Source organism: Triticum urartu, chromosome 1A, assembly GCF_056163025.1.
Source record: "Triticum urartu cultivar PI428250 chromosome 1A, HENAU_Tu73, whole genome shotgun sequence".
Lineage (NCBI taxonomy): Eukaryota > Viridiplantae > Streptophyta > Magnoliopsida > Poales > Poaceae > Triticum > Triticum urartu.
Window position 1 is genome coordinate 459,270,379 of NC_141873.1, and position 20,455 is coordinate 459,290,833.

Genomic DNA, 20,455 nt, shown 5'->3' on the forward strand with positions numbered 1-20,455 from the left:
CCCCCTCGTTAGGATTGCCCCTAGTTTATGGAACACGTGGTCTTGCCCAACCTACTTTGGCGTCTTATGCTTTGCCCTTTGACCGTTTGACCGTCACTTTGAAAACTTGATAACCAATTCATACTAAATCATTAAAATGCAAATAAGATACCAAAATGTTCGGAAAAACATCACATGTATGTCAATGCCACTTGCATTCATGACAAAAGTGTTGGTAAGTGCCCATCCAAGTTTGAACTCTTATCATACCACCATGAACGTAAAATCCAAAAAAAGTTGGTGGCAAAAAATGACAGCTGTTTTAAGTGCTTGCCAAGTTTCATCAGAGAATGACATTCGTGGAAGCCGTGGTAAAAAAACAATCTATTTTCGAGTGTTGATTGTTTTTTGGCATGACTTCCACGAATGTCATTCCTTGATGAAACTTGGCAAGCACTTAAAACATTTGCCATTCTTTGCCACCAACTTTTTCTAGAATTTTTTAGATTTTACTGTTCATGGTGGTATGATAAGAGTTAAAACTCAGATAGGCACTTACCAACACTTTTGTCATGAATGCAGGTGACATTGACATATAGGTGATGTTTTTCCGAACATTTTGGTATCTTATTTACATTTTTCTAATATATTATGAATTATTTATGAAGTTTACAAAGTGACGGTCAAACGGCAAAAGCATAAGACACCAAAGTGGGTTGGGCGAGACCAAATGTTTTCAAAAACTAGGGACAATCCTGACGAGGGGGACACAACTATGGGTATAAAACCAACTATTCCTTTAAAACCAACTATTCCTTTTTTTTCTTTTGTGTTGGTGTTTGGTTATGTGCATCTTACCTATGCAAATGCCGCGTGTTCCTCATCATGTTTGTATTCACTTAATGTTACATTTTGAGTTGGGGTTAATAAAAGCGCTCTTTATATGAAAAAAAGAAGAAGCGGCCGAAGCAGCGACAGTTTGAGGCACGGACGCCGTGAGAGATAAACTATTTGGACCGAATTTCTTTTTACCCCTTGCCACCACAATGTTTTCCGGCTGCAAGAACTATTTGCATAATGATAGCACATGCTTAAGTGCTTTCATTGCAGCACCAAAATAGACATCATAGACGCCATTGCTCTAGACAACACTAATCACTACCCATACTACATCATTCTATGCTTTCACCAGCATCGTTGCCTTCCCGCGCCGGTCGTTTTATCATTTCAACCTTAGCAGAAGGCCCCGCAGAATCGACGGGGCTCGTCGATTGGGCCGCGCCATTGCTCTTCTTGAACCCCTTCTTCATCTTGGCCTTCTGAGCCCAACCCAGGACACCCTGCTGCACATGCTCATTGAAGATCTCCTTCTTGTAGAAGCTTCCCATCTTCGCACACAACAGAGGAGATCAGAACATGCGTCAATAGTCGGTGTCGACGACACCAGAAACATTTTACGATGTCAAAATATGGCCGCACCTGTGTTACAATTGCATACAGAGGTAGGGTGCTGTAGCTGCAGAGAAGCTGAATGATGAGCCTGCAAGTGCAAGGACACCTGGACGTGTCAGTTCAAGAAAAAGGTCATGTTCGCTTTTTCCTATGGGAAAAGAAGTTGGAGACGTGTGTGAGGTACCCAATAACAAGCCTCGGCACAATGAAGCCAACCTGCCCCATGATGCAGGAGTTGAATCCGTAGGTGGTCTAAGACAGAGATGGGGCAAAAGATGTTCTGATCAGTCATAAGATCTTAACCGAACGTAATTTGAAACTGGTGCCACTTCAAGGCGCTCACCAGTATCCAGAAGAAGAATGCAATCTCGAATGCGTTCTGGAAGAGGATGAAGTGGATTAGGAACAGGACGATCCTCGGCCGCCCGAACCAGAAGTGGTCATCTGATGGCTTTACGATCAAATCGCCCTCGACCGCCGAGTGCTTCTCAGCTACATCCTGGGCTAACTGAGCTATGACATGCTCCAGTTTGGTGCCGACGGCTAGCAGAAGCTGCAGGGGGAATAGAGAGTGAGTATAAGAGGGTCATAGCGGATGTTTAAAATAACACATTATTATATGTGCACTTGTTTTAGGATTATTATATATGCACTTACAATAAGGGGAATGAATGCGATCCAAAAGTATGTGTGCCACCCTGCAGATTAGCAAAATGTGATGTAAGATAGCTTCAAGAAGCTTAAATGATGAAATATATTACTGACAAAGTTTAGTAAACCATCTTGCGGAACAAAACTGTTCTCATGACAGGTTCTGGTTTTTTACGCCCGTTACCAGCGTAACTGCTAAAGAATCTAATTCAAATTTGGAATCTGTAAACAGGTCATGATTGGTTTTTTCTTCTTCAAACTGTAGCGTTTAGGACCAGATTGTTTTCAAATTCTGAAAGTGGCTCGAATAGAGTTACTGCAGTGTATACAAGTGCTGTTCAGAAAAGATGAGCTGCAACTTACCATTAACATTCAGCAACAGAAAGATCACCACGAATACCCACAAGTACCAGCTAAAAGAGAATAGACAAAAGATAAATTGAGTTATGCTTGGAATAGACATGAGTTGAGCCAACCTGCATAGAACACCAGCTTGGAACAGTATATATAGAAAAGTAGAAACTTGTGTGTAGTATCACCTTATGCCAACCACCTTCTTAAAATCAGACTCTAAAACCCGCAGCATGTATTTATGGAAATCGAATTTCAAGTTTCCACGGCAGTGGGTCTGCAATCCAAAAATGAACTCATTTTTACATATGAGGAAAGCACTCAAGGCCAGCTTATTGCAAGCTATGCTTACCATGATAAAACCAAGACGCATTGTGGTGTAGTCGGTTTTACTTACTGATCCATAGAACTGCTTGAAAAAAGAATGCTGCATGGGAAATGGAAAGGGGCTAATTAGTTCGGCAATACACGCTTTCGGTATTAAAATAAAAATAAAGCCATTCCGATAATGCATAACTAAACTTTACTAGTCCATGCAATTTCGCAACATAAATTAATTCTTACAGAAGACCTCATGATTGCTTACCAGCCAACTCAATATTCTAGAATCTTTGCCAATACCCTTAAAATGCTCCCTGATAAATTCGAAATTGTGTACATTGTTCACCTTCTTGGGCCCTGCAGTTTATTGTGGAATCATCATCCTGTTACAGCTGTAGTGGCTCTAAACAATGCTGCTTCTTCATCAGACACATATATTGATTTTCAGTGCACAAGAGGGTGTTGTTAACCCACAAGTATATCATTGGCATTGTGATAAATATTAACAACAAGAAAGGCTCAAATACCATTTCCTGCAGTGTCTTTCTGAATTGCATCCTCCCACAGTTTCCACTGATGTATCTGAGTAAGAGAATGCGCAAAATCAGCTTATCAACACATGGTATTCCGTGGGTAATGCGTAGCGCTGTAACTGATAAGTGGCTTACCTTTGCACCTCCTAAAAGCATTGTCAAAACACTGAACACAACATGTGTAATAGCCAGCACAAATATGAAAATATGCAACTGATGTATAGCTTCTAGGGACATCAGCGGAGCTTTTCCCTGTTAAAACAAACACTAGAGTTCATAACAGCATAGATTAAAAGGAAATCTGAAGATTCTTCAATTTACATGGTGAGAAACTCAATATTAGTTAAGACTGGAGGAGTGGGAAGGATAAATGGAACATATAGAAGCAATACATTATGATAGAAAAAAACTGAACATGCTGTACAGAGACTTCGAGCAGAGCCATTTGAATGTTCCAACCAAATTAAGTTATATATCAATTTCTCTCTGCAAGTTAATCAGCACAGTGACATGACTATCCATACAATATGGTTAGCCGACCTAATAATCTTAAAGAATGTGATTAAACCGGCCATCCTTTTCTGTCTATGGCTTTATGATACCCAGCTGTGATGCCCACTCCTTCCACATGCTAGTGTCTAGTGTTCCCATTTCATATCATAGCCAGCGCAAATGTACAAGCAAAACAGAACAACGTCGCTTCATCACATCCTAAGATTGACAACATCATCACAGGAATGGCAAAAAGGGTGGCCCCGTGGCTCTGTCTGTTTGGCCCAAATAATCTTGTACCAAACTAGCTACGAGGTCCTAAGAAAATTAAGTGTTTGCATGCTCAAAAACCACAATGGTACCTAATTCCAACTGCTCATCCAACCAACCCAATGGCACAGTAGCTCCCCCCACCCCACCAAAAAAAGAGACAGCCACAGTTTGCACGAAATCAAAGTATGTAATTTGCAATGGTGGGCTGGCCCAATCACCTTCGACCGGCAGACGTCGACTTCCGCCGCGCCGCCGCTGAGCAGCCGCCTCCCGATTCTGCCGATGATCTGGGATGTAACAAGATGCTCCTTTGTCGGCGCCGCCTCACCGGCCCGAACCTCGTCCTCCCCTTGGCATGGCAGCATGTGGAGTGTCCAGCTAGGACGAATGCAGATGTTCTGAATCTTCCCTTGGCACACCGTCAGCAGCAGCGAGATGAACCCGAGAAGCATCAGCTCTGCATTGCACCAAGGAGCAGTTGATCATACCCAACATGGAAGACAGGTAGTACAACCAAACGTCAAAATTCAAAAAGAGAAGACAGATAAAATGATTAGTAGCCTTTTGACTGTTTTTCAGGGGAACAGTTGGGAGACGTTCCCACCGAGAGCAACCCCACCCAATTACCCATGATGCAGAGAGATGCGCTTTTTGCACAGACCGCACCACCACAATTTTGTCGACATACTGGTACTTTCTCCAGATTTTTTCTTCTTTTTTGAGTGGGACTTTCTCGAGTTCTTGACAATCGAATGAAGCAGGATGCATGCGGGCCATGGCGGGCGTGGGGGGAAGAAATTAGTTACCTTCTTTGACCTTGAGGATGGCCTCGTAGAGCGGCTTCTGGTTCTTCCGCTTGAAGGTCTGCAGCCGTCGCAACCAAGAGCACGGAGCAGTCAGTCAATGGACGAACACGAGCCGATGCGAGGAGATCGAAGGGGGCGACGGAATGGCGGCGGAACGGCCGAAGGTGATAAAGGCAGGCGAACGGGCGTCGGAGGGATGACGGATTACCTTGCCGAGGTAGTGGAGGCATCGCTCGGCGAGGAGGGAGATGAGCACGATGATGGAGCAGACGAGCGCGACGATCCACGTGGGCGTGAACTCGAGCGTCGCCGCCTCCTCCTCGCCGTGCTCCGCCATGATCCGCCCCCCACACCCTCCGCGACGGCGACGGAGGAAAGAGAGAGAGACGTTAGAGAAAGTACTGGAAGGAGCTGGGCTGGGGGAGGGGCGCCGCGTCCTGTAGCTTATTATAGCGGTGGCACGGCAGCAGTTTGTCTCCGATAGGTGGCTGGGCGCGGCGGGGCGGGAGTGGGGAGGGGGGAGGTAGCTAGCCGTCGTTTGCTTAGCTCTTAAGCGCTGGCGGTAGGCGTTTCCGCCATTAATTCTTCAGTTCGCATGATATACTACCGTGGATGCCATTGAAAGATATGCCTTCAATTACGTCCTGAATTTGCATGCTCGCGGCTAAAGTTAGCGAGGAAAACAGTGTGGCGCACGCCTGAGGCTCAAGCTTAGCGTCAAAGGTAGTATGCCTTCATTACCTTCCTAAACTGAGTCAGTGGAAAATCAGTGGCACGCGCTGCGCAAGCCACGCCGTGGGCAGACACGTCGGTTTGAATTGGAGTGGTGCTGCTAGTCTAGTCCGCGCGAGACAGCAACCGGCGGCTGTCGCCGCGCGCGTGACCCTGCCGTGCCGACGCGGCCGGCGACTAGTAGCAACGTAGCTCTCGACGGAGCCAGTTGCGGCCTCCTCAGAAGTCGTGATCACCGCCGGTGGTAGAGTGGAGTCGTTCAACGGGGCGAGTGGATGGGGGCCAGCCGTCTGGCCGGGTGGGGACGGAGCGTCAGCGGCAGCGTGCGCGGCGCAGCAGCAGCGACGCGTGCACGCGAGGACACACGGGACGGGATGGTTGACAGGCACGCGTCCGGCCAGCGTCACGGGCCATCGAGCGTGCCACCGGGGACACGCCGAGCGGAACAGATGTTGGCAGGCAACGCCCGGCCGATCGCTGTTACTGCCGCCGGTGACCAGACCAAGTCCACCGCCGCTGGTGTCTGGCTGGAGGGGACTGGACGCCCGCCGGCCACGGCGCGTGGCGACCGCGGGTTGGACCGGCTCGCGGCGGAGCGGCCCGCTTTGTGATTTGTATGCGACGACGGAAAAGCAGAAATAAAAGTCGGTCCGTTTCGAAAATTATTCCACGTACTACGTAGTAGACTACGGAGTACAGTACTACGGTAGTGACGCGTGCCCCTCCTGACGCTCCATTTGCTGCTTCGTGGAGCACCTCATCGCTGACATGGCCATATTCTGACCGTGCCAGCATTTGCGGGGCTTGGTTTAGTGCCAATTGGCCAAGCACGTCGTTTGGGATTCTCAAAGGACTAGAGACCACGTCCATCTGTGGTTTGTACGAGATGTTTTGGTTGCGTTTTGCGTGTTATGATAACCGATGCCATGTGGATGGCACACCGGAAGGCCATGGCTTTTTTTTATCATGCTTGTCGGTTGAGTCATTTGAAACGAGATAAACGCTAGAGTTTTCAAGAAGAAATCAACTCTAGCATGCTACATTCTCAATCTTATCCAAGACGAAGCCAAACTTTGGGTCCCCGCTAGAGCTAGGCACTTGAGTCTCATCATGTCGCGAGAGTTGTTTCGATGGATTTGTTGTCAGACGGGTTATGTTGTGGAGCCATTATTTTATACTCTAAAACTCTTCTCCTTGATTAATGAATGAGGCTAGTCTTTTGCCTCTGTTTCAAAAAAAAAAAGATTACACTACTATTGGGATTACAAAAAGTGTAGCAATAGTCGAAACACATGATGGCAGTATCACACCAATTGGCATCCAACATGATTTTGTCTACATTGATTCTTATTTTTTTAAACGGAGGTAAAAGATTTGCGTCATCTATTAATTATGTAGAAAAAATGCCGAGATAATTAACAGAAAACGGTGTGGAAGCAAAATATTCTTATCAATAGATATGAATAGAAGGAGAAGTTTCTCTAGTTGTTGTCAAAATGAAAATTAGGACAAAAATCCCTTACAAAATACAGTGCAAATGAATCATTAAAAAACCATGCATGTTTTAATTGTAAAAACATCAACATAGGAAATCCCCTCAAATATACAATAATTCTATTACTCCCTCCGTTCACTTTTGTAAGTCGTTTCAGACAACTCAAAATAGGTTGTTTTGCACATTGTCTGAAATGCCTTTAAGGTCTTATAAAAATGAACAAAGGGAGTAGAACAAATCTTAATGTACATCCTGGTTTATTATTTAGCAATCACTTTGGTTTATTTACATTCAGTTGGTAGTGGTAAGGATATGCACAAGGTGAGTCATTCACCTTTTCAGCTGCAGAGTGCATATGGTGTCCCGCTCAAGTCGTCGCACATTCTACTTAGTATTCCTTATTAAAAAAAGTCGGTTCACACATTAAATGTGTCTGTGTCAGTTTCTTCTTCCAGCTTTCGCCACCTCAACAGGCACTGTCCGGTAGCCAATTTTTGCAGGAAGCCGGGACGAGGTAGTACCGTGGGAAGGTCACCTGCTACGTACAAATTTGGAGCCTCGCTTCGTGAGATCACACTGAGCTGGGAGGCTGCTAAAACTACGGACCTCGGTCGCCGCTAATTCATGACGCTAACCACCGTCGCCGGTGCCGAATGCGAAGTTCTTGTTGGGCCACTGCCGAAATCAGTACGGCACTTCATCAAGTTGAGGGGATTATATGCCTCGGAAAGAAAAGTTTAGGGAATCATACCATGTACTAATAGAGTACCGTAGTAACGCGTGCTTCTCCTGACGCTCTCCATTTGCTGCTTGAGTACTTTGTCGCTGGCAATGAGCCAATGACCATATTCTTTATTTTTAGAGCACGCAAATTGCGTGTCTCAAGGCATCTCCAACACTGACCCACGAATTTGTTTCGGCATCCGTCTGCGGACATGAGACCAGTCCACGGACATAAGTGCGTGAACCGGTCATTCATGTTGTCCGCATATATTTCAACCACCGTCTGAAATAACCAGACGGAATTCATGCAAATATGATGGATTTCATTAAAGTACGAATAGAAAATAGCACAAATCATGCATACATAGCATGCAAATAAAGTCTAGTACAACAATAGTTCAAATTCAACGAGATTAAACGGATTTTAAACTAGTTTTTCATGAACGGATCATCCTGTCCCACACATACCGCCCCTTCAGATTTATCCAACAATGTGTGTACTTAAATGACCGTCCTCTATTTTATGGTACATCATGGCAGCGCGTATGGGCTACACAATGTGTAGAGCAATATTGAATGAATGAATGAATGAATCAATCAATCACACAATTACAATGCGATATTTTGAATAGGCCAACAAAGTTTGAGGTCATTTTGAATTGTTTAAATTTATTTTAGTATTTAAATGGGCATATTAAGTGCTACCGGTCCACTTTAATAATTGCTAGGGGCAAAATGGAAAGTCAAATGAGAATTGGTTTCTTCATGAAAAATACGTGGGGATTATTTGGAATATTATCAACATTTTTGTTTTACCGTTTGAAGAAATAATATTTTGACTTGCTATTTGAATTGGAATATGAATTGAATTTGGGACAACTCGCATTTAAGCTTCACAAAACATGATGTCTTGGCATAATTAGAGAAAATCATTGTAATTATGCCAACACATCATGATGTCTTGGCATAATTATAACACAAAACATGATGTCTTGGCATAATTATAGGAGACCCATGCTATTACAGGGGTGTTATAGCATGGTCTCCTATATATCGAGTTAGAGTTTTGGCTCCACTCACTACTTGCACCATCATCGTAGTCTACTCAATCATGAACGCTAGGGTGCATCGGCGAGCGGGAAAGTAGGTCTTCGGAACCTCATGCCCTTGTGATCCTACTGCAGGAGAGGGCGGATTAGTTTTTGAGGAAGCACCTCAAGCGACTACTTGCGTTCTTCGCCGTGGGCTGTCTACCACCAAGATCAGGCACTGTTGCACGCCATCGTCACTAAAGTCTGCTTCAACTGGTCTTCGCCAACTCGTCTGGAACAACATCGCCTCTGTGGCAACCATCACTACTCCATCTGCAACCAATCAGTATGTGTCCCGTGGCATGATCCAATCTTTTATTTTGACTACTGTTGCATGTGCGATGCTTATCACTATGTATCCCCTGATCTGATTTGATATTTTATTATAACTATTGTTGCATGTGCGATGATGTTGTTCGTGATGGTTCATCTAGCATGTTAGATTTATCCATGCTAATCGTTTTTCTATTGTAGTCATGATTTATTTAAATGAAATCCCTACAAAGTCTAAGCTCCTAGGAAATGGAGAGTTGAAATGAGGTCGGGAGGTCCCTTCTCGAGACGAGGTAGGCACGGAAACCTCCCCTCCCTCTCCAGCCTCCCCCGCCGCCGCTTCGGGGCACGGGCGGGCAAAGCCCGACCAGTGCCGGCAGTGGCGGGGCCCTCGCGTTCCCATGGTGGCCGGAGCTGGCGCGGCGTGGCTCCTCCATCCCGGGCATGGCGCGGGCGCCGGGCGTCGCGGTGCGGTGGGGCACGGGGTCGTGGTGGGTTCCGGTGCTTTCTGCCGGGCTTCGGGCGGCGCGGCTTGTGGCGGGGCATGCGGTGGAAGCTGCGGCGATGGGGATGGCGGGCTAGATCCACATGGCGGCGGCTGCTCACGGCGCGAGCCGGGGGCGGCATCGTTGGGGGAGTGCTCCTAGCTACGACGACTGTCCTAGGCTCCTGGCCGGCTGGCAGCGCGGGCCTAGGTGGCTCTGGCTGGTCGCCTTGGCTCAGTTCTCAGGCGGGGCAGATGGCGTCGGGGTGGGGGGCTCTGCTCTGCCGGGACGTTCGGGTCTCGATTGGGGCAGAGAGGCGGGGCACGCTTCGTAGGTGTGTAGTGACGTGGCTGTTGCGACAGTGCAGGCGGCGCGAGGAGGCGGTGGCGACCTCCTTCTCCTAGATGTGTACGGGTGCAGGTGCAGATCTAGGGTTTGTGCTCAGGCAGGCCAGATCTGGGCCCGGGGGTGGATCGAAGTGTGTGCTTAAGGTAGGAGAGGTTGGGCTTGGCCCGGGGTGTGTCTGCGGGTGGTGCTTGTGCTCTCCTTGTGGGCGTGGTGGTTGGAGGTGGGGAATGCTGAAGGAAATATGCCCTAGAGGCAATAATAAAGTTATTATTTATTTCCTTATATCATGATAAATGTTTATTATTCATGCTAGAATTGTATTAACCGGAAACATAATACATGTGTGAATACATAGACAAACAGAGTGTCACTAGTATGCCTCTACTTGACTAGCTCGTTAATCAAAGATGGTTATGTTTCCTAACCATGAACAAAGAGTTGTTATTTGATTAACGGGATCACATCATTAGGTGAATGATCTGATTGACATGACCCGTTCCATTAGCTTAGCACCCGATCGTTTAGTATGTTGCTATTGCTTTCTTCATGACTTATACATGTTCCTATGACTATGAGATTATGCAACTCCCGTTCGCCGGAGGAACACTTTGTGTGCTACCAAACGTCACAACGTAAATGGGTGATTATAAAGGTTCTCTACAGGTGTCTCCAAAGGTACATGTTGGGTTGGCGTATTTCGAGATTAGGATTTGTCACTCCGATTGTCGGAGAGGTATCTCTGGGCCCTCTCGGTAATGCACATCACATAAGCCTTGCAAGCATTGCAACTAATGAGTTAGTTGCGAGATGATGTATTACGGAACGAGTAAAGAGACTTGCCGGTAACGAGATTGAACTAGGTATTGAGATACCGACGATCGAATCTCGGGCAAGTAACATACCGATGACAAAGGGAACAACGTATGTTGTTATGCGGTCTGACTGATAAAGATCTTCGTAGAATATGTAGGAGCCAATATGAGCATCCAGGTTCCGCTATTGGTTATTGACCGGAGACGTGTCTCGGTCATGTCTACATTATTCTCGAACCCGTAGGGTCCGCACGCTTAAGGTTTCGATGACAATTATATTATGAGTTTTGATGTACCGAAGTTAGTTCGGAGTCCCGGATGTGATCACGGACATGACGAGGAGTCTCGAAATGGTCGAGACATAAAGATTGATATATTGGACGGCTATATTCGGACACCGAAAGTGTTCCGGGTGATTTCGGAGAAAACCGGAGAGCCGGAGGGTTACCGGAACCCCCCGGGAGGAGTAATGGGCCATATGGGCCTTAGTGGAGAGAGAGGGGCATCCAAAGGTGGGCCGCGCGCCTCCTCCCCCCTGGTCCGAATTGGACTAGGAGAGGGGGGGGGGGCGGCGCCCCCCTTTCCTTCTCCCTTCCCACTTGGACTCCTCCTTGGCGCACCATAGGGGCCGGCCGGCCTCCTCCCCTTGATCCTTTATATACGGGGGCAGGGGGCACCCCTAGACACACAAGTTGATCCACGTGATCATATTCTTAGCCGTGTGCGATGTCCCCTTCCATCATAATCCTCGATAATATTGTAGCGGTGCTTAGGCGAAGCCCTGCGACGGTAGTACATCAAGATCGTCACCATGCCGTCGTGCTGACGGAACTCTTCGCCGACACTTTGCTGGATCGGAGTCCGGGGGTCGTCATCGAGCTGAACGTGTGCTAAAACTCGGAGGTGTTGTAGTTTTGGTGCTTGATCGGTCGGGCCGTGAAGACGTACGACTACATCAACCGCGTTGTGCTAACGCTTCCGCTGTCGGTCTACAAGGGTACGTAGATCACACTCTCCCCTCTCGTTGCTATGCATCACCATGATCTTGCGTGTGCGTAGGAATTTTTTTGAAATTACTACGTTCCCCAACAGTGGTATCAGAGCCTAGGTTTTATATGTTGATGTTATATGCACGAGTAGAACAAAAGTGAGTTGTGGGCGATATAAGTCATACTGCTTACCAGCATGTCATACTTTGGTTCGGCGGTATTGTTGGACGAAGCGACCCGGACCGACATTACGCGTACGCTTACGCGAGACCGGTTCTCCCGACGTGCTTTGCACATAGGTGGCTTGCGGGTGATAGTTTCTCCAACTTTAGTTGAACCGAGTGTGGCTACGCCCGGTCCTTGCGAAGGTTAAAACAGCACCAACTTGACAAACTATCATTGTGGTTTTGATGCGTAGGTAAGATTGGTTCTTGCTTAAGCCCGTAGCAGCCACGTAAAACTTGCAAAAACAAAGTAGAGGACGTCTAACTTATTTTTGCAGGGCATGTTGTGATGTGATATGGTCAAGACATGATGCTAAATTTTATTGTATGAGATGATCATGTTTTGTAACCGAGTTATCGGCAACTGGCAGGAGCCTTATGGTTGTCGCTTTATTGTATGCAATGCAATCGCGCTGTAATGCTTTACTTTATCACTAAGCGGTAGCGATAGTCGTGGAAGTATAAGATTGGCGAGACGACAACGATGCTACGATGGAGATCAAGGTGTCGCGCCGGTGATGATGGTGACCACGACGGTGCTTTGAAGATGGAGATCACAAGCACAAGATGATGATGGCCATATCATATCACTTATATTGATTGCATGTGATGTTTATCTTTTATGCATCTTATCTTGCTTTGATTGACGGTAGCATTATAAGATGATCTCTCACTAATTATCAAGAAGTGCTCTCCCTGAGTATGTACCGTTGCGAAAGTTCTTCGTGCTGAGACACCATGTGATGATCGGGTGTGATAGGCTCTACGTTCAAATACAACGGGTGCAAAACAGTTGCACACGCGGAATACTCAGGTTATACTTGACGAGCCAAGCATATACAGATATGGCCTCGGAACACGGAGACTGAAAGGTCGAGCATGAATCATATAGTAGATATGATCAACATAGTGATGTTCACCAATGAAACTACTCCATCTCATGTGATGATCGGACATGGTTTAATTGATTTGGATCACGTAATCACTTAGAGGATTAGAGGGATGTCTATCTAAGTGGGAGTTCTTTAAGTAAATTAATTGAACTTAAATTTATCATGAAACTTAGTATCTGATAGTATCTTGCTTGTTTATGCTTGATTGTAGATAGATGGCTCGTGCTGTTGTTCCATTGAATTTTAATGCGTTCCTTGATAAAGCAAAGTTCAAAGATGATGGTAGCAATTACACGGACTGGGTCCGTAACTTGAGGATTATCCTCATTGCTGCACAGAAGAATTACGTCCTGGAAGCACCGCTGGGTGCCAGGCCTGCTACTGGAGCAACACCAGATGTTATGAACGTCTGGCAGAGCAAAGCTGATGACTACTCGATAGTTCAGTGTGCCATGCTTTACGGCTTAGAATCGGGACTTCAACGACGTTTTGAACGACATGGAGCATATGAGATGTTCCAGGAGTTGAAGTTAATATTTCAAGCAAATGCCCGGATTGAGAGATATGAAGTCTCCAATAAGTTCTATAGCTGCAAGATGGAGGAGAACAGTTCTGTCAGTGAGCATATACTCAAAATGTCTGGGTATAATAATCACTTGATTCAATTGGGAGTTAATCTTCCAGATGATTGCGTCATTGACAGAATTCTCCAATCACTGCCACCAAGCTACAAGAGCTTCGTGATGAACTATAATATGCAAGGGATGAATAAGACTATTCCCGAGCTCTTCGCAATGCTGAAAGCTGCGGAGGTACAAATCAAGAAGGAGCATCAAGTGTTGATGGTCAACAAGACCACTAGTTTCAAGAAAAAGGGCAAAGGGAAGAAGAAGGGGAACTTCAAAAAGAACAGCAAGCAAGTTGCTACTCAAGAGAAGAAACCCAAACCTGGACCTAAGCCTAAAACTGAGTGCTTCTACTGCAAGCAGACTGGTCACTGGAAGCGGAACTGCCCCAAGTATTTGGCGGATAAGAAGGATGGCAAGGTGAACAAAGGTATATGTGATATACATGTTATTGATGTGTACCTTACTAATGCTCGCAGTAGCACCTAGGTATTTGATACTGGTTCTGTTGCTAATATTTGCAACTCGAAATAGGGACTACGGATTAAGCAAAGATTGGCTAAGGACGAGGTGACGATGCGCGTGGGAAACGGTTCCAAAGTCGATGTGATCGCAGTCGGCACACTACCTCTACATCTACCTTCGGGATTAATCTAAATAATTGTTATTTGGTGCCGGCGTTAAGCATGAACATTATATCTGGATCTTGTTTGATGCGAGACGGTTATTCATCTAAATCTGAGAATAATGGTTGTTCTATTTATATGAGTAATATCTTTTATGGTCATGCACCCTTAAAGAGTGGTCTATTTTTATTGAATCTCGATAGTAGTGACACACATATTCATAGTGTTGAAGCCAAAAGATGCAGAGTTGATAATGATAGTGCAACTTATTTGTGGCACTGCCGTTTGGGTCATATCGGTATAAAGCGCATGAAGAAACTCCATACTAATGGGCTTTTGGAACCACTTGATTATGAATCACTTGGTACTTGCGAACCGTGCCTTATGGGTAAGATGACAAAAACACCGTTCTCCGGTACTATGGAGAGAGCAACAGATTTGTTGGAAATCATACATACAGATGTATGTGGTCCGACGAACGTTGAGGCTCGTGGCGGATATCGTTATTTTCTCACCTTCACAGATGACTTAAGCAGATATGGGTATATCTACTTAATGAAACACAAGTCTGAAACATTTGAAAAGTTCAAAGAATTTCAGAGTGAAGTTGAAAATCATCCTAACAAGAAAATAAAATTCCTACGATCTGATCGTGGAGGAGAATATTTGAGTTACGAGTTTGGTGTACATTTGAAAAATTGTGGAATACTTTCGCAACTCACGCCACCCCGAACACCACAGCGTAATTGTGTGTCCGAACATCGTAATCGTACTTTACTAGATATGGTGTGATCTATGATGTCTCTTACTGATTTACCGCTATCGTTTTGGGGATACGCTCTAGAGACGGCCGCATTCACGTTAAATAGGGCACCATCAAAATCCGTTGAGACGACGCCTTATGAACTGTGGTTTGGCAAGAAACCAAAGTTGTCGTTTCTAAAAGTTTGGGGCTGCGATACTTATGTGAAAAAGCTTCAACCTGATAAGGTCGAACCCAAATCGGAGAAATGTGTCTTCATAGGATATCCAAAGGAAACTATTGGACACACCTTCTATCACAGATCTGAAGGCAAGACTTTTGTTGCTAAATTCGGAAACTTTCTGGAGAAGGAGTTTCTCTTGAAAGAAGTGAGTGGGAGGAAAGTAGAACTTGACGAGGTAACTGTACCTACTCCCTTATTGGAAAGTAGTACATCACAAAAACCTGTTTCTGTGACACCTACACCAATTAGTGAGGAAGCTAATGATGATGATCATGAAACTTCAGAACAAGATACTACCGAACCTCGTAGATCAACTAGAGTGAGATCCGCGCCAGAGTGGTACGGTAATCCTGTTCTGGAAGTCATGCTACTAGATCATGATGAACCTACGAACTATGAAGAAGCGATGGTGAGCCCAGATTCCGCAAAATGGCTTGAAGCCATGAAATCTGAGATGGGATCCATGTATGAGAACAAAGTATGGACTTTGGTTGACTTGCCCGATGATCGGCAAGCAATTGAGTATAAATGGATCTTCAAGAAGAAGACTGACACTGACGGTAATATTACTGTCTACAAAGCTCGACTTGTCGCAAAAGGTTTTCGGCAAGTTCAAGGGATTGACTACGATGAGACCTTCTCACCCGTAGCGATGCTTAAGTCTGTCTGAATCATGTTAGCAATTGCCGCATTTTATGATTATGAAATTTGGCAGATGGATGTCAAAACTGCATTCCTGAATGGATTTCTGGAAGAAGAGTTGTATATGATGCAACCGGAAGGTTTTGTCGATCCAAAGGGAGCTAACAAAGTGTGAAAGCTCCAGCGATCCATTTATGGACTGGTGCAAGCCTCTTGGAGTTGGAATAAACGCTTTGATAGTGTGATCAAAGCATTTAGTTTTATACAGACTTTTGGAGAAGCCTGTATTTACAAGAAAGTGAGTGGGAGCTCTATAGCATTTCTGATATTATATGTGGATGACATATTACTAATTGGAAATGATATAGAATTTCTGGATAGCATAAAGGGATACTTGAATAAGAGTTTTTCAATGAAAGACCTCGGTGAAGCTGCTTACATATTAGGCATTAAGATCTATAGAGATAGATCAAGACGCTTAATTGGACTTTCACAAAGCACATACCTTGACAAAGTTTTGAAGAAGTTCAAAATGGATCAAGCAAAGAAAGGGTTCTTGCCTGTGTTACAAGGTGTAAAATTGAGTAAGACTCAATGCCCGACCACTGCAGAAGATAGAGAGAAAATGAAAGATGTTCCCTATGCTTCAGCCATAGGCTCTATCATGTATGCAATGCTGTGTACCAGACCTGATGTGTGCCTTGCTATAAGTCTAGCAGGGAGGTACCAAAGTGATCTAGGAGTGGGTCACTGGACAGCGGTCAAGAACATCCTGAAATACCTGAAAAGGACTAAGGATATGTTTCTCATATATGGAGGTGACAAAGAGCTCATCGTAAAAGGTTACGTTGATGCAAGTTTTGACACTGATCCGGACGATTCTAAATCGAAAACCGGATACGTGTTTACATTAAACGGTGGAGCTGTCAGTTGGTGCAGTTCTAAACAAAGCGTTGTGGCGGGATCTACATGTGAAGCGGAGTACATAGCTGCTTCGGAAGCAGCAAATGAAGGAGTCTGGATGAAGGAGTTCATATCCGATCTAGGTGTCATACCTAGTGCATCGGGTCCAATGAAAATCTATTGTGACAATACTGGTGCAATTGCCTTAGCAAAGGAATCCAGATTTCACAAGAGAACCAAGCATATCAAGAGACACTTCAATTCCATCCGGGATCTAGTCCAGGTGGGAGACATAGAGATTTTCAAGATACATACGGATCTGAATGTTGCAGACCCGTTGACTAAGCCTCTTCCACGAGCAAAACATGATCAGCACCAAGGCTCCATGGGTGTTAGAATCATTACTGTGTAATCTAGATTATTGACTCTAGTGCAAGTGGGAGACTGAAGGAAATATGCCCTAGAGGCAATAATAAAGTTATTATTTATTTCCTTATATCATGATAAATGTTTATTATTCATGCTAGAATTGTATTAACCGGAAACATAATACATGTGTGAATACATAGACAAACAGAGTGTCACTAGTATGCCTCTACTAGACTAGCTCGTTAATCAAAGATGGTTATGTTTCCTAACCATGAACAAAGAGTTGTTATTTGATTAACGGGATCACATCATTAGGTGAATGATCTGATTGACATGACCCATTCCATTAGCTTAGCACCCGATCGTTTAGTATGTTGCTATTGCTTTCTTCATGACTTATACATGTTCCTATGACTATGAGATTATGCAACTCCCGTTCGCCGGAGGAACACTTTGTGTGCTACCAAACGTCACAACGTAAATGGGTGATTATAAAGGTGCTCTACAGGTGTATTCAAAGGTACATGTTGGGTTGGCGTATTTCGAGATTAGGATTTGTCACTCCGATTGTCGGAGAGGTATCTCTGGGCCCTCTCGGTAATGCACATCACATAAGCTTTGCAAGCATTGCAACTAATGAGTTAGTTGCGAGATGATGTATTACGGAACGAGTAAAGAGACTTGCCGGTAACGAGATTGAACTAGGTATTGAGATACCGACGATCGAATCTCGGGCAAGTAACATACCGATGACAAAGGGAACAACGTATGTTGTTATGCGGTCTGACTGATAAAGATCTTCGTAGAATATGTAGGAGCCAATATGAGCATCCAGGTTCCGCTATTGGTTATTGACCGGAGACGTGTCTCGGTCATGTCTACATTGTTTTCGAACCCGTAGGGTCCGCACGCTTAAGGTTTCGATGACAATTATATTATGAGTTTATGAGTTTTGATGTACCGAAGTTAGTTCGGAGTCCCGGATGTGATCACGGACATGACAAGGAGTCTCGAAATGGTCGAGACATAAGGATTGATATATTGGACGGCTATATTCGGACACCGGAAGTGTTCCGGGTGATTTCGGAGAAAACCGGAGAGCCGGAGGGTTACCGGAACCCCCCGGGAGGAGTAATGGGCCATATGGGCCTTAGTGGAGAGAGAGAGGGGCAGCGAAAGGTGGGTCGCGCGCCTCCTCCCCCCTGGTCCGAATTGGACTAGGAGAGGGGGGGCGGCGCCCCCCTTTCCTTCTCCCTCCCCACTTCTTTCCCCCTCCTAGTAGGAGTCCTACTCCTACTAGGAGGAGGACTCCTCCTTGGCGCACCATAGGGGCCGGCCGGCCTCCTCCCCTTGATCCTTTATATACGGGGGCAGGGGGCACCCCTAGACACACAAGTTGATCCACGTGATCATATTCTTAGCCGTGTGCGGTGCCCCCTTCCACCATAATCCTCGATAATATTGTAGCGGTGCTTAGGCGAAGCCCTGCGACGGTAGTACATCAAGATCGTGACCATGCCGTCATGCTGACGGAACTCTTCCCCGACACTTTGCTGGATCGGAGTCCGGGGATCGTCATCGAGCTGAACGTGTGCTAAAACTCGGAGGTGCCGTAGTTTCGGTGCTTGATCGGTCGGGCCGTGAAGACATACGACTACATCAACCGCGTTGTGCTAACGCTTCCGCTGTCGGTCTACAAGGGTACGTAGATCACACTCTCCCCTCTCGTTGCTATGCATCACCATGATCTGGCGTGTGCGTAGGAAATTTTTGAAATTACTATGTTCCCCAACAAATGCACCCTCGTAGACCGAAAGCGGAAGCGTTTAGTAACTCGGTTGATGTAGTCGAACGTCTTCACGATCCAACCGATCCAAGTACCGAACGTACGACACCTCCGTGTTCAGCACACGTTCAGCATGATGACGTTCCTCGAGCTCTTGATCCAGTTGAGGACGAGGGAGAGTTCCGTCAGCACGACGGCGTGGCAACGGTGATGATGAAGTTACCGACACAGAGCTTCGCCTAAGCACTACGACGATATGACCGAGGTGTTGAACTGTAGAGGGGGGCACCGCACACAGCTAAAAGATTGTCTGTTGTGTTTTGGGGTTCCCCCTGCCCCCGTATATAAAGGTAGGAGGAGGAGGTTAGCGGCCAGGGAGGAGGCGCGCCAGGGGGAGTCCTACTAGGACTCCAAACCTAGTAGGAATCGCCCCCCTTTTCCTAATCCAAGAGGGGGAAGGAGGGAAGGAGAGGGAGAGGGGAAGGAAGGGGGAGGGGCGCTGAGGGAGTCCTAGATTAAGGGGTCCTCGGACGACCATACTATGTAACATGGGCCGGACTAATGGGCTACAAAGATACAAGACAGAAGACTTCTTCCCATGTCCGTATGGGACTCTCCTTTGCGTGGATGGCAAGCTTAGTGTTCGGATATGTAGATTCCTTCCTTTGTAAACTGACTCTGTATAACCCTAGGCCCCTCCGGTGTCTATATAAATCGGAGGGTTTAGTCCGTAGAGGCAATCATAATCACAATCATACAGGGTAGACTTCTAGGGTTTAGCCACAACGATCTCGTGGTAGATCAAGTCTTGTAAGCCTCATACTCATCAATATCAATCAAGTAGGACGTAGGGTATTACCCCCATCAAGAGGGCCTGAACCTGGGTAAAACATCATGTCCCCTGCCTCCTGTTACCGTCGACCTTAGACGCACAGTTCGGGACCCCCTACCCGAGATCCGCCGGTTTTGATGCCGACATTGGAGCTTTCATTGAGAGTTCCGCTGCGTCATCACCAGAAGGTTCGATGGCTCAATCAATCATCTACAACAATGCTGCCCTTTGGAAGGTTTTCCTCCCCAGTCAGATCTTTGTGTTTTGCGGCTTCGCACTGCGGGCCAACTCGCTTGGCCATCTAGAGCAGATCAACAGCTACGCCCCAGGTCACCAGATTAGTATTGGAAACTTGGACTATGTCGCTGACATTCAAGGAGACTTGATCTTCCAAGGATTCACGACCCCAACCTCCGCTCTGGCCTTAGAGCCGGAGCGCGTCACCAGGTCCGAAGACGGGATTTCTAAACCCGCTAGACTATTTGTGGCTACTAAGCCCAGTAAAGGAGAGCCGGAGGAAGCAGTGTCGCCGGCAACCATCACAAAGGCGGACTCTTCCCCGGACACTGGCTCCGAACTCTCGGAGTCAGCATCGTGTGAGCTCGGCCGAGGAATCCCCTTCCCCCGTACTCCACGGATTCTCTTCTCCCTGGCCAAACCTCGCCTTTAAGTGAGGCTCTGTACTTGATGTGATCCCTCGTCATTACGAAGGAGCAACATTCGAACAACGCCCAGCCCGGACTAGGGGCTGAGAATGGGGGA

General features: G+C 46.2%; 1 protein-coding gene across 1 annotated transcript; it reads right to left on the reverse strand.

Moving 5' to 3' along the window:
* Positions 1 to 975: 975 nt before the first annotated feature.
* MLO1 (Seven transmembrane MLO family protein) lies at positions 976 to 5,611 on the reverse strand. Its single transcript, XM_048683633.2, has 14 exons — positions 5,067 to 5,611; positions 4,859 to 4,916; positions 4,271 to 4,509; positions 3,423 to 3,539; positions 3,282 to 3,336; positions 3,020 to 3,111; positions 2,786 to 2,860; positions 2,622 to 2,710; positions 2,446 to 2,495; positions 2,089 to 2,129; positions 1,775 to 1,984; positions 1,616 to 1,683; positions 1,459 to 1,519; positions 976 to 1,367 (listed from the first exon to the last, which is right to left on the reverse strand). The coding sequence occupies exons 1-14, from the start codon at positions 5,193 to 5,195 to the stop codon at positions 1,152 to 1,154; spliced, it is 1,500 nt and encodes a 499-aa protein (XP_048539590.1). The 5' UTR covers positions 5,196 to 5,611; the 3' UTR covers positions 976 to 1,151.
* Between the last annotated feature and the right edge of the window lie 14,844 nt (positions 5,612 to 20,455).

Coding starts and splice junctions, on each gene's coding strand:
- MLO1 (XM_048683633.2), bottom strand. CDS start 5,195: ATGGCGGAGCACGGCGAGGAGGAGGCGGCGACGCTCGAGTTCACGCCC. Junction 3,112..3,281: donor GAAAGACACTGCAGGAAATG/GTATTTGAGCCT, acceptor AATAAACTGCAG/GGCCCAAGAAGGTGAACAAT. Junction 2,130..2,445: donor TCTGTTGCTGAATGTTAATG/GTAAGTTGCAGC, acceptor GCTAATCTGCAG/GGTGGCACACATACTTTTGG.